Genomic DNA, 15,203 nt, shown 5'->3' with positions numbered 1-15,203 from the left:
ACACACATTTTTAAAGAGAAAGCATGATCACATGTAAACAAGATGTTTACCTGGCTAAACAAAATAAATAGCTGCACAAAGTGAGAAAAAAACACGGTGGTTCAACTCGAGCCATGTTGTGCGTTTCCACGGTGCCTACACAACTATGCAGATTCTTTACTAGGAGTACAAGGAAATAAACAATACAGAAGTGTATACGTTTGAGTATTGTGCGAAAATTAAATATACAGTACAGGCCAAATGTTTGGACACACCTTCTCATTCAATGTGTTTTCTTTGTTTCCATGACTATTTTACATTGTAGATCAGGGGTCGGGAACCTTTTTGGCTGAGAGAGCCAAAAAGCCAAATATTTTCAAATATATTTCTGTAAGAGCCATATAATATTCTTTTTAACACTGAACACAACTAAAAATGTGCATTTTTAAGTAGGACCAACATTTCTAGAGTATAATAGGTCTGTTATTCCTTGTAATAACATTGTTATTCTGAAAATAACTGTGGAGGGGACGTGGCCTACGGGCCTGCAGCGACAGGTGCGTAGATGGCCCACCTGGGCCTTTTTATCTAATCACCTTTCGCTCTGTTATAAGCAGCAGCCAGGAGGAGAGATGGGGTTGGGGCTGGAAAGACAATTGCTGGAAAGCAACTGAGAGACTTATTGAAAAATAAAACAATATTGTAACCCTGAAACAGGCTCTCATGTCGGTGCTTGGTGGTCTGAAGAACCCCCAGGAGGGCAAGCCCCACACTAACCAATAATAAATAAATAACTTCTTACCATTAACGCAACTTCTTGAACAGGTGCGGGAGAAAACGGATGGATGGATTAAAAATGCATGAGAATGTTTTATATTTTGAAAATAATTTTTAACACTGTGATTACAAGTGGAATCATTCATTATTTATCGTGTCAAGCAAAGTCAGCTAAGATTTATCCGAGAACCAGATGCAGTCATCAAAAGAGCCACATCTGGCTCTAGAGCCATTGGTTCCCTACCCCTGTTGTAGATTGTCACATCAAAACCATGAATGAACGCATGTGGAGTTATGTACTTAACGAAAAAATGTGAAATAAATGAAAATATGTTTTATTTTGTAGTTTCTTCAAAATAGCCACATTTTGCTCTGATGACTGCTTTGCTTAGTCTTGGCATTCTCTCCATGAGCTTCAAAAGATAGTCACCTGAAATGGTTTTCACTTCACAGGTGACAGTTTTGATGCCTTCAGTGACAATCTAAAATGTTCTATAAATAAAAAAAACGGATTGAATGAGAAGGTGTGTCCAAATTTTTGGCCTCACCTTTTCATTCAATGCATTTTCTTTATTTTCACGACTATTTACATGGTAGATTGTCACATCAAAACTATAAATGAACACATGTGGAGTTATGTAATTAACAAAAAAGGTGAAATAACTGAAAATGTGTTTTATATTCTAGTTTCTTCAAAATAGCCACCCTTTACTCGGATTACTTTTTGGCACACTCTTGGCATTCTCTCCATGAGCTTTAAGAGGTAGTCACCTGATATAGTTTTCACTTCACAGGTGTCATAGTTTTTCCAGAACACCTCCAAAACATCCACAGGTCTGCGTTCTAACCGTTCAGACGGCCGTGTGAATTAAAAGTTACGGTAAAAAACGTCAGCTGTGTGGGATTATTTTACCCTAGAAAACGAAAAAGATGAAGAGGTGGAGTGCAAAACATGCCACAATAAAGTCAAGCGGGGTGGTAAAGTTGTAAGACATTTTAATGACTCTTGCGAGTGAGAGGCTTTTCAGCGCTCATCATAGCTGAACAAAGGAGCAGACTGACACCTGAGCATCTTGAAGTGCTCGTCTTTGTTAGAAAGAATCTCCTCATTATGCTTGGACTTCAATTGTTTGCCAACCCCCCCTAACTGGGGCAAACAATTGAAGGGAGTGTGTAGATATATATATATTTTTTCTTTTTTTTTTTTTTAAGTTTACACTTGTTCAAGAGCAAATATTGATGCTAAGTTATAGACATTTTATCCCACTCGGGTTGTTTGTGTGTTTTGCTTTTTTAAATAATGTTTACAGCATTATTTGCACTTTATACTGTTCACTTTTTTTACTGTTTAATGATGTCATTTCTGTTTGTCATGTATATTTTTGGATATTTTGTGTTTATCCTTGAATACCAACTATTGTGTATTATTCAAACTCACCTAATTCAGCTGGCTAGTTGCTATCAAGAGTACTAAAATCCTTTTCAAGAGGAATCCGACAACTAAGTAGGCTAAATAACTTTAAACTTTAATACACGCTCGGATAGGCCAGTATCGGTATCGGATCGGAAGTGCAAAAACAATACCGGTATCGGATCGGAAGTGAAAAAACCTGGATCGGGACATCCCTAATTGAAATCAGCCACCCCCATTTTAAAAATGATGACAGGTGAAGTGTCACTCAGGACGTGACGAGTTTGACCCGGCGGGAATTCTAGACATATGCTAATTATTTGGCGAAACGAGTTTGACCCGGCGGAAATTCTAGACGTGCGCTAATAAAAATAATATTGTGCGAATCGAGTTTGACCCGGCGGTATTGCTAAGCATGCGCTAATTATTTTGCGAAACGAGTTTGACCCGGCAGTAATTCTAGCCAGGCGCATACTATATACCCGGCGGCAATTCAAGGAAATACGGTATATCAATACCGCTGTTCATAACTATCTCTGCACCTTTCTTTGTTGGTGAGTGTAAATCCTAACTTCAGAATGACACAATATAATAAACACTTTGCTGCTAGCGATACGTTTTTATCAACATGGTACATACCAATCGGGTAACCCAGAGCAAAGTCATTGCTTTGGGTGGCGAATATTGAGAAGAGCCCGGCTTTGCTATAGCGGCTGTCTGGACTGGAAACCAGCAGTGTGAGGACGCAAACCACGGCAAACACTGAGGCCTTGGCTACCAGGATACTCCAGATGAAGGGCCAGATGACATTCTCAAAGTCCAGCAGTACCATGTTCTTGAACAGGAGCGCGGGTAGGGCGAACGCTGACACAAAGTGGCCTAACCCCTTGGCGTGGGTGGAGGTGATGATTTTGGCCCTGCCGGCGACGTAGCCACACAATATGATGCCGAAGCACTTGAACAGAGCCGGGAGGAGTTTGTTGATGGATATGCCGGAGGGTGGACCGGGGGGATCCAGCAGATCCCCGGCTGCATGTGGAAGGACGGTGGTGGCAGTGCTGATCTCCATGATGATGATGATGATGATGATGATGATGCTCCTGCCAGCCCTCATGCTGGGGTTAAAGCCATGTTGATGATGTCTTTACTGTCTGAGAGCACAAAGCAGGTGATTCATCTGAGAGGTGGTGCAAAGGTAACAAGGCGGCTGATAATGTCAAACACACCCACTGTGCGCCGATAAGATATTTCCAAAGTCAATGGGGTAAAATCATAGACATCTTATACGTCAGGGGTGTCCAAACTTTTTCCACTGAGGGCCGCACATGGGAAAATGAAAGCGTGCGGGGGCCATTTTGATATTTTGTCATTTTCAAACCAGATCAAAATGTATGGATTTTTTATTTTACCTTTAAAGGCCTACTGAAATGAGATGTTCCTATTTAAAACGGGGATAGCAGGTCCATTCTATGTGTCATACTTGATCATTTCGCGATATTGCCATATTTTTGCTGAAAGGATTTAGTAGAGAACATCCACGATAAAGTTTGCAACTTTTGGTCTCTAATAAAAAAGCCTTGCATGTACCGGAAGTAGCAGACGATGTGCGCGTGACGTCACAGGTTGTGGAGCTCCTCACATCTGAACGTTGTTTGCAATCATGGCCACCAGCAACTAGAGCGATTCGGACTGAGAAAGCGACAATTTCCCCATTAATTTGAGCGAGGATGAAAGATTTGTGGATGAGGAAAGTGAGTGTGAAGCACTACCAAAAAAAAGCGAGGGCAGTGAGAGCGATTCAGATGTTATTAGACACATTTACTGGATAATTCTGGAAAATCCCTTATCTGCTTATAATAATAATAATAATAATAATAATAATGGATTAGATTTATATCACGCTTTTCTATTGTTAGATACTCAAAGCGCTCACAGAGAAGTGGGAACCCATCATTCATTCACACCTGGTGGTGGTAAGCTACATCTGTAGCCACAGCTAACCTGGGGTAGACTGACGGAAGCGTGGCTGCCAGTTTGTGCCTACGGCCCCTCTGACCACCACCAATCATTCATTCATCATTCATTCACCAGTGTGAGCGGCACCGGGGGCAAGGGTGAAGTGTCCTGCCCAAGGACACAACGGCAGCGATTTGGATGTCAATAGGTGGGAAGCGAACCTGCAACCCTCAGGTTTCTGGCATGCTGCCCCGCTTATTGTGTTACTAGTGTTTTAGTGAGATTATAAAGTCATACCTGAAAGTCGGAGGCGTGTGGTGACCGCCAGTGTCTCTGATGAAAGCCATGGAGGAGCCAAGAAAGTCACAGCTGCCTTTTTGACAGCTGCTGCAGGAGGACGCAAGCTCCGCTCATGTCTCCAGTAAGAGCAGACTTATTACCACAATTTTCTCACCGAGATCTGCCGGTTGACATGTGGTCGGGAATCATGTTCGCTTGACCGCTCTGTTCCATATTAAAGCTTCACAGCAAACAAAGAAACACCGGCTGTGTTTTGGTAGCTAAAGGCAGCTGCAATCCACCGCTTTCCACCAACAGCATTCTTCTTTGACGACTCCATTATTAATTGAACAAATTGCAAAAGATTCAGCAACACAGATGTCCAGAATACTGTGTAATTATGCGATTAAAGCAGATGAATTATAGCTGGGATCGGGCTGGAACAAAATGCCCGCTACAATCCGTGACGTCACGCGCACGCTTCATCATAAGCGCCATCATTCCGCGACGTTTTCAACAGGAAACTCCGCGGGAAATTTAAAATTGCAATTTAGTAAACTAAAACGGCCGTATTGGCATGTGTTGTAATGTTAATATTTCATCATTGATATATAAACTATCAGACTGCGTGGTCGGTAGTAGTGGCTTTCAGTAGGACTTTAAGGGTCCCGGGGACCATAAAGGGTGTCAGTCATTAAAATATTAAAAATAAGTCAATTTTTTTATTTTTTTTTATTTAACGCTTACAATAAATTTCTATATCAACTTCAAGTTGATATAAAGTAATACAAACAAAGGTTTTATGGCTTTTCTGTCAAAAACTACTTCTTTTTTTTAATAGTAAAACTCAAATATGCAGTATTTAGTAATTAAAGCCCTAAAATATCAATAATGCAGGACACCATTGATTTTAATAACTTGATATATTTTGAGTAATAACAGTGAAAAGATAAATAAAATACCAATAAATATATTTGGGATCGAAAGTGTGCCGCACTCATAAAGTGGTACATTTTTATTAGTTTTTTCTTTTACTTTCAACACAAATTACAGGATCAAAATCTATTGATTTTACGTTTGAACTATTATTTGGTTTGTTTTATGCTCTTTTGCCAAAGAAAACTTTGGTGTTTTTATATGGCAACCACACAATATGTGCAATATTTACAACACAAAACATTTTAAAGTGAAATATTTGAACTAATTGGAGCCTTGAAATAATTTAATAACAGTGATTTTTTTTTGTCTTTTTTTTTGAGCAATGGCAAAAAAAAGAAAAATAAAGAAAGACAAAAGAAAAAAAAACAGCCTGCATGGCAGCTTTGTGTCAACATTGCAACTTTTTCTCGTCACCTCATTTCACTTTTTTTAAGTGTTCTTTTTTATTCTTACAGTAGCATTTCCAGAATGTGTGGCGGGCCGATAATCAATTAGTTCCGGGCCGCACTTTGGACACCCCTGTTATAAGTAGATGCAGCATTGGCTGCTGTGACGCGAGAAATTAGGCCGCCATCTTGAAGTGGTGACGAGGAGCCGGCGAGCTGCCTAAACTGACAGTTGACAGGTAGAAAACAAGGGTGTTCAGCGTTTTCCTGTTGAAAATAGCAATCGGGGCATTGCTGTTCACAGGTAAGATTTAACATTAACTTACTATTGGTTGTATTTTGTGAAATAATATTACCACAGAGTTGAAAAGGAGTATAGATCTTCAATAGTACTGAAATTGTAGCCACTAGCAAACAAGAGTATGACCATAATAGAATTGCTTGTCAATGAAATTATCCATCCATCCATCCATCCATTTTCTACCGCTTATTCCCTTGTGGCCGCTGGTGCCTATCACAGCTACAATCGGGCAGAAGGCAGGGTACACCCTGGACAAGTCGCCATCTCATCGCAGTGCCGTCAATGAAATTAATTCAATTAAAAAAATGTCATACTTGAGTAACATCAAGATGAAATAAATGACGAAGATAAAGATTGTAAAAGCCAACAGGGGTAAAAGTTAGGACCACAGTCCAGATTGTAATATATGTTAGCTAACTAGACAATCAGATGGAGAGTGGCTATACAGTATTGTTCAAGTCTAAACTTAGTCTAGCTTTTCAACCCAATTTTGTGTGCTCCCCTTTGTGAAATGTGTGGGACTTTTATCCAGAACGACATACAAAATAAATATGTATAAAACTCACACTAGTGTGCCGTGAGAGATGATCTAATTTCACCTTTGTGGGTTGAAAATATTTTTTGCAAACCAGTAATTATAGTCTGCAAATAATGTGTTGTTGTTGCTGAGTGTCGGTGCTGTCTAAAGATCGGCAGAGTAACCTTGTAATACTCTTCCATATCAGTAGGTGGCAGCAGGTAGCTAATTGCTTTGTAGATGTCGGAAACAGCGTGAGCAAGCGCGCAGGTAAAAAGGCATCTAATAGGTGAGTCCGCCTAAGAAAAAGCATTGAAGCTAAGGGAAGGCTATGCAGAAAACTCAACTGGCTACAAAATAATCAAAAACAGAATGCTGGACGACAGCAAAGACTTACTGTGCGGTAAAACAATGTACATCCCAACATGACATGACAATCAACAATGTCCCCACAAAGACGAATACAAACAATTAAAATATTTTTCATTGCTAAAACAAAGTAGCTGCAGGAAATATAGCTCAAAGGAAGACATGAAACTGCTACAGGAAAATACCCCCCCAAAAATAGAAAAAGCCACCAAAATAGGAGCGCAAGACAGGAAGTAAAACACTACACACAAGAAAACAGCAAAACACTCTAAATAAGTCAGGGTGTGATGTGACAGGTGGTGACAGTGCACCTACTTTGAGACAAGAGCTATAGTCATGCATGCTTGGTAGGAGTGTAACGGTACGTGTATTTGTATTGAACCGTTTCGGTACGGGGGTTCCGGTTCGGTGCGGAGCAATACCGAACGAGTTAGACACAAACATATGAAGTAGCCGCTAATGCTAAAGTCTTAACAAGCTGCTCCGCTCCGTTCTGCCTCTGTCTGTACACAGCACCCTGCATTGTCCCTCCCTCACAACCATCTGATTGGTTACATACACAGCCAATCAGCAATGCGTATTCAGAGCGCATGTCGTCAGCGCTTTAGTGTCGATGTCGAGCAGATAGGTCTTTAGCAGGGGAGCAACGCACTCTCCCCAAATTATATTCCAAGTCAACTACTTTCTTAACATCACTATGAGCTTGTTGACCTTCTAGAAACAAACTGCAGCTCAGCTCACTCGCAGTCCTGGCTTTAGGTGAAGGATAGTTAGCTTTTAGCGTAACGTTAACTCATTTTGCTGTGTGTGCGTGTGTTTGTGTGTGTTACAGACAGTGTAGATTGAGGTGTTGAAGCAGCCAAAAAGGACAATAAATGAAGAGTTTCTGTCTCTGATAGTGTATAAAATAATGTAAGTGCATCATAAAGCCTACATGAACTCCATGGTGGTCAGGGATGAATTTTCAGCTTTAGTTACATGAATCATTAGTAATGTAGCAGCCTAGTTTTGAATGGCAGGGTCCCTGCTATCACATGTTGATGAAAATTTAACATTTACCTAATAAAAATCAACTACAGGCTTCCCCAATGCTGTAATAAATTAAGCATGATGAGTTGACTTGAAACTGTCTAATGTTGCACTTTTTATATGTAGAAGTGATTCCTAGAGCCCAAAAAAAGTCTGCGTGCTATAGAGCGTTTTCCGTTCGGGCTCCAGTACTCTGGAATGCCCTCCCGGTAACAGTTCGAGAAGCTACCTCAGTAGAAGCATTTAAGTCTCACCTTAAAACTCATCTGTATACTCTAGCCTTTAAATAGACCTCCTTTTTAGACCAGTTGATCTGCCGCTTCTTTTCTTTCTCCTATGTCCCCCCCTCCCTTGTGGAGGGGGTCCGGTCCGATGACCATGGATTAAGTACTGGCTGTCCAGAGTCGAGACCCAGGATGGACCGCTCGCCTGTATCGGTTGGGGACATCTCTACGCTGCTGATCCGCTTGAGATGGTTTCCTGTGGACGGGACTCTCGCTGCTGTCTTGGATCCGCTTGAACTGAACTCTCGCGGCTGTGTTGGAGCCACTATGGATTGAACTTTCACAGTATCATGTTAGACCCGCTCGACATCCATTGCTTTCGGTCCCCTAGAGGGGGGGGGGGGGGGGGGGGGGGGGTTGCCCACATCTGAGGTCCTCTCCAAGGTTTCTCATAGTCAGCATTGTCACTGGCGTCCCACTGGATGTGAATTCTCCCTGCCCACTGGGTGTGAGTTTTCCTTGCCCTTTTGTGGGTTCTTCCGAGGATGTTGTAGTTGTAATGATTTGTGCAGCCCTTTGAGACATTTGTGATTTGGGGCTATATAAATAAACATTGATTGATTGATTGAAGAAAAGTTGTGTCATTTTATTTAATCAAAGCAACAACTTGAAGCAGTTTAATGTGGATTAACGTGGGCAGAATTATTAGTCTTCCCAATGTTAAAAAGGGTCAAGACATTATTTATAAATATGGTAAATAAATATCCCAAAAATATATATTTTGTTGTTTTCCTACTGTACCGAAAAAGAACCGAACCGTGACCTCTGAACCGAGGTACGTACCGAACCGAAATGTTTGTGTACCGTTACACCTCTAATGCTTGGTGATGCTTTAAAGTCATATCCAACAATTGCAACGACTTTTTAATGTCAACTGAGTTTTGTTTTTTAATGATTTCTGCTGGTGGTGTGCCTCTGGATTTTTTTTCAACAGTAAAAATGTGCCTTGGCTCAAAAAAGGTTGAAAAACACTGATCTGATGTATTCATACGTTGTTTATGTAGGATATACGCATGTATATATATAACCTAATGATATTGTTTCTTCAACTTAAAAATAGCTGAGCGTTTTTCCCCCCTTCTCTGGAAATAATTTCGCCACATTTAGTGTGTGTGTGACAATCATTGGTACTTTATCTTTAAAGGCCTACTGAAAGCCACTACTAGCGACCACGCGGTCTGATAGTTTATATATCAATTATGAAATATTAACATTGCAACACATGCCAATACGGCCGGGTTAGTTTACTAAATTGCAAGTTTAAATTTCGTGCAAATTATCCTGCGGTATGATGACGCGTGCGGGTGACATCACGGATTGGTGCGGACATTTTGATCCAGCACCGATCCCAGCTATAAGTCGTCTGCTTTAATCGCATAATTCCACAGTATTCTGGACATCTGTGTTGCTGAATCTTTTGCAATTTGTTCAATGAATAATGGAGACGTCAAAGAAGAAAGATGTAGATGGGAAGCGGTGTATTGCGGCCGCCTTTAGCAACACAAACACAGCCGGTGTTTCCTTGTTTACATTCTGGAAAGATGACGTGAAGCTTTACTATGGAACAGAGCGGTCAAGAATGAATTGATTAACGTAGACCCCGACTTAAACAAGTTGAAAACTTATTCGGGTGTTACCATTTAGTGGTCAATTGTACGGAATATGTACTGAACTGTGCAATCTACTAATAAAAGTATCAATCAATCAATCAAACGAACATGGTTCCCTACCACATGTCAACCGGCAGGTTTCGGTGAGAAAATGGTGGTATTAAGTCGGCTCTTACCGTCGACATGAGCGGATGTCGTCGTTCCTCCTGCAGCTGCGACTCTCTTGCCTCCTCCCACCGGCCGCCCCTGACCGTCAGATGTTTACACCGTGGAGTATGGAAAAAAAAAAAAAAAATCTCAGCCCCGCCCCAACGGCTGCCTTCGCCTAGTAGAGAAAACTGGCAGTGACACTGGCGGTCACCACACCCGTGGTCACACCCCTCCGACTTTCAGGCTGTATAGGTACGACCATATAATCTCACTAAAACACTAGTAACACAATGGGCAGATAAGGGCTTTTCCAGAACTATCCTGGTAAATGTGTCTAATAACATCTGAATCGCTCCGACTGCCCTCGTCTTTTTTTCTTTTTTTCTAGTCCTTCACTCTCACTTTCCTCATTCTCAAATCGTTCATCCTCGCTGAAATTAATGGGGAAATTGTCGCTTTCTCTGTCTGAATCGCTCTCGCTGCTGGTGGCCATGATTGGAAACAATGTGAGGATGTGACATGACGCACACATCGTCCGCTACTTCCGGTACAAGCAAGGCTTTTTTATTAGCGACCAAAAGTTGCCAACTTTATCGTCGATGTTCTCTACTAAACCCTTTCAGCAAAAATATGGCAATATCACCAAATGATCAAGTATGACACATAGAAAGGACCTGCTATCCCCGTTTAAATAAGAACATCTCATTTCAGTAGGCCTTTAGGCACTCTATAAATAACAAAACACGCCAAAACATGTGTCTTTTATCATAACTACACGTATGACAAAAAAAGGGGGTGAAAATGAGTGGTATTCAGTGAGGTAAGATGAATTTAATGCGCTGACATTTCATTGCTCCTGCCAAATGAATTGCACTGAGTGGAGCAGATCACCACTCCAAGATGGCGGCCCCACGTCTCGTCAGCGCCAGTAGACAGTAGCGCTCCATGTTGAGTACACTTAGAAGATGTCTGAGTACACTTACAACATGTCTGTGCGTAAAATCTAACTCACCCTCGTCCTCACGTGTCACGGAGTCAAAGTTCCGGAGGAAGGAGCCGCCATGTTTGTTAGTCTGGAACAATCGTTCCGTCGTCCTCCATAAGGCAGCGGATAACGGCACGACGCTTTTAAACGGTGTGAGGAACTAAAAAAATGTCGCTTGTGTTGCGACTTTACTTTCTGACCTTCCCTTCCTGCCAGAAAATTTCGTAAAAAAAAAGGAGAAGCGGGCCGCCGCCGTTGGACCAATCACAGAGCAGGGGGCGGGGCTTAACTTGATTATCTGCAGTATCTCAAAGTGGGATCTCGCTGGTAGGCGATACAAGACACCTTGGCACCGATCCGATACCAAGCACAACCTGGTCTGGACTTGAGGAATTATGGTTTTTCGTCATTTGTATAGACCATTAATCCATGTTCTAGGATTGAATTAAAATAAAATTGCATTGGAACATTAATAATAATATAACTTGCCACCAGAGGGCAATGTTTCTCAAACTTTGACATTGAAACGCGTATTGTTTTAATTTTAACGTCCAATTCTTTAGTATTTGTGTCGTATGCTTTTAAACAACAACTAAAAATTTTACCTGTGTAACCGAGGGGTTTATATATGTCGCCTATACTGTATAAAACTACAAAATAACAAACACGGAGGCTCCAGTTTTATACGAGGACCACTTTATTTCCGGTTGTTTTCAAAACGCTGCTCCATTTCTCCTCTTAGCGCCTTCAAAATAAGAGCTCAAGGCATACGCCGTATAACGGCTTATAACAGGAATTTAACATTACAAATAGGCAAGTCCATAAAAAATACCTCCCCTCATACAGAAAGAAACGTCTACGTTTCAAAAACAATAACAGGATAAGTGCAAAAACAACACACGCCGTTAAAAACAAAAGATCAACCAGTACCCCTTAAATCAGTGGTGTCCAAAGTGCGGCCCGCAGGTCATTTTTTAACGGCCCCACGGCACATTTTAAAAATACTATGGAAAAAATTAAAAACATAAAAAAGCAATCAGGTGAAATGTAACAAGAAAATGTTGCAATGTTTACTCTAATAACACAAAGCTGCCATGCAGGCTGTTTCTTTCTTTAAAAGAAAAAAATTTGTGAATCAAAATGATTATTGACCGATTCAAGGCTCCAATTACGTCACATTAGATATTCCACTTTGAGATGTTTTTTGGGGGGCAAATGTTGGGTATTTTCCCATGAGTTGATTAACGTGGACAGGAAGCCAGTGCAGGTGAGCCAGTATAGGTGTAATGTGATCAAACTTTCTTGTTCTTGTCAAAAGTCTGATGATTAACTTGTGTGATGACTGTTTTATGCTGATAGTATATATTTGTACCATGAATTGATTAACGAGGACCCCGACTTAAAGAAGTTGAAAAACTTATTGGGGTGTTACCATTTAGTGGTCAATTGTACGGAATATGTACTGTACTGTGCAATCTAATAATAAAAGTATCAATCAATCAATCAAACGTTGTGTTTGCCATATAAAAAACTTTTTTAAAGAATGGCTTAAAACAAACAAACAGAAAACATGAACAAAACAAAAACTTATAATTGATGCACAGATCAGATCTCGAGACCATTGTGTTAAAAGTAAACAGTAAAAAAAAAAAATTATAATTAATTTTTTAACACTTTAATGAGTAGGACCCTTTTGGATCAGTGTGTTTTGTTTCTAAGTGTCATTGCACACAAAATAATAGTGATTCAAAATCAATGCTGTTATGAGTTGTTGACCTTTTTCCGGCTCCAATTATTATATAATCTCAAACATTCTACTTGAAAATTTTATTGGGTAAAAATATTGCATATTTTGTGTTTGTTTTTTTTCAATAAAAAAAAACATGGTTTTCTTTGACAAAAAGAGTATACGTGCGAACACGTGCGGCTGGGGAAGATTGTCCCGGACAGTCGTATCACTAACAATCAATCAATCAATCAATGTTTACTTATATAGCCCTAAATCACTAGTGTCTCAAAGGGCTGCACAAACCACTACGACATCCTCGGTAGGCCCACATAAGGGCAAGGAAAAACTCACACCCAGTGGGACGTCGGTGACAATGATGACTATGAGAACCTTGGAGAGGACCACATATGTGGGCAACCCCCCCCCCCCCCCCTTAGGGGACCGAAGGCTGTGTACTTTCCCCCTGGTTCTTCTCCCTCTACACCAGGGGTGCCCACACTTTTTCTGCAGGCGAGCTACTTTTCAATTGACCAACTCGAGGGGATCTACCTCATTTATATATATCATTTATATTTATTTATTTATGAAAGAGACATTTTTGTAAACAAGTTAAATGTGTTTAATGATAATACGAGCATGTGTAGCACATATAGATGTCTTTCTTTCACAAAGACAAGAATATAAGTTGGTGTATTACCTGATTCTGATGACTTGCATTGATTGGAATCAGACAGTAATGAGGATAACGCCCACATTTTCAAATGGAGGAGAAAAAAAAGTTGTCTTTTCTGTACAATACCACATGAAAGTGGTTGGTTTTTGGCATCTAATTCATCCAGCTTCCATACACTTTGCAAGAAAAACATTGGCGGCAAATTCCGTAGCTTGCTTGATTGACATTCACGGCACCCGAGGGTCTTGTGAGATGACGCTGGCTGCTGCCAGTTCATTATCAAGAAAAAATGACAGAGAGGAAGGAGAGAAACACTTTTTATTTCAACAGACTTTCGCGCCGTCCCTTCCGTCAAAACTCTAAAGGCCGACTGCACATTTCCTATCTTCACAATAAAAGCCCTGCTTCATGCTGCCTGCGCTAACAAAATAAGAGTCTCTGAGGGATCGCTTGTGCACGCCAGTTTTCCGAGACTCTGTATTTAGTTAGCGCAGGCAGCATGAAGCAGGGCTTTTATTGTGAAGATAGGAAATGTGCAGTCGGCCTTTAGAGTTTTGACGGAAGGTACGGCGCGAGAGTCTGTTGAAATAAAAAGTGTTTCTCGCCTTCCTCTCGGTCATATTTTCATAATAATGATCTTGCAGCAGCCAGCGTCATCTCACAAGACCCTCCGGTACCGTGAATGTCATTTAAGTGACGTCTTGGTGAAGATTGATGATCACTCATTTTTAGGTCTATTTTTTTTAAAAGCCTGGCTGGAGATCGACTGACACACCCCCCGCGGTCGACTGGTAGCTCGCGATCGACGTGATGGGCACCCCTGCTCTACACAAACTGCTGCACCTCCAGTCACCAGTCGGTGAAGCTGCTCAAGTTTGCGGACGACACTACTGTCATCGGGCTCATCTCGGATGGCGACGAGTCTGCCTACAGGAGAGAGGCGTCCTGGTGCAGCCTCAACAACCTGGAGCTGAACGCCCAGAAAACAGTGGAGATTAGATTAGATGGATTAGATTAGATATTACTTTATTTATTCCGTCAGGAAAATTACAATTTTCAGCACAATCCCATTCAAGATCAGACAAACATTAAAGGAGGACAGAACAGGATCGCTGACGGGTCTGCCGGCTTCCAGCGCCCCTTACAAAAAAGATGAGATACAGGTAAACAAGGGGGGGGGGGGTAGAAGATTAAAATAAAATAAAAAAATCGGTCTTAGCCTGGACCCTGGAGAGGGGGTGCAGACTGAGGCCAAGGGAAAAAAACAACAACATAGCCATAGTACACATCCCTCTTCCATGTGTGTAAGAGGGAAACATCAAACATCAAAGAACACAAAGGACATTAAAGACATTAAAGCAGCAGATACAACCAGACACTCCTCATACAGCTATGAATAAAAAGTAAAAGAAACATATCCACTGTGGTGGCCTCTGCGGTGTTCTGCGGGAGCATGGCCAGAGACAGGAGCAGACCCAACAAAGCAACCAAGACAGCCGACTCCACTCTCGGCCAGTGTCCAGTCTGCATGGATGAGCGATGATACGTCCAAGGAGACTGAGGTGTCCGACACCTGCTCACCCAGCCAAGACACCGCGAAGCCTCTCCGTCCCAGCGCTCAGTGCCAGCTCCGCAGTCCTGTCCCCTCATCCGCATCTCCTCCAGTCCCTCCAAACCGACTCCGGTGTGGCAGAGACCCTGCAGCTGGTCTCCATGGCCAAAAGGCTCCAGAAGTCCACAAAAAAAGCACCACAGAGGTCACGAAGGTGCCACCCCTTGTCACACAGTCCCAAAGGGTCCCGGACCAAAAGACAAAAAAATATAATAGG

At 41.5% G+C, this 15,203-nt stretch overlaps 1 protein-coding gene across 2 annotated transcripts in view; it reads right to left on the bottom strand.

Annotated features, from left to right (window-relative positions):
- The window catches only part of gpr155a (G protein-coupled receptor 155a), a 50,510-nt gene extending 39,291 nt beyond the window's left edge, over positions 1-11,219 (bottom strand). The window contains exons 1-2 of one of the 2 annotated variants that reach the window (XM_061880009.1): positions 11,000-11,219; positions 2,807-3,318 (exon numbers count right to left, since the gene is read on the bottom strand). In XM_061880009.1, coding sequence (XP_061735993.1) covers positions 2,807-3,281 — 475 coding nt within the window. In that variant the 5' untranslated portion in view covers positions 3,282-3,318; positions 11,000-11,219. The remainder of the gene's footprint in view (positions 1-2,806; positions 3,319-10,999) is intronic. The other variant, XM_061880010.1, reaches the window with a different exon arrangement.
- Positions 11,220-15,203: the final 3,984 nt, after the last annotated feature.

This window comes from Nerophis ophidion, linkage group LG19 (assembly GCF_033978795.1).
Source record: "Nerophis ophidion isolate RoL-2023_Sa linkage group LG19, RoL_Noph_v1.0, whole genome shotgun sequence".
Lineage (NCBI taxonomy): Eukaryota > Metazoa > Chordata > Actinopteri > Syngnathiformes > Syngnathidae > Nerophis > Nerophis ophidion.
This window is presented reverse-complemented; position numbering and strand designations above follow the sequence as displayed.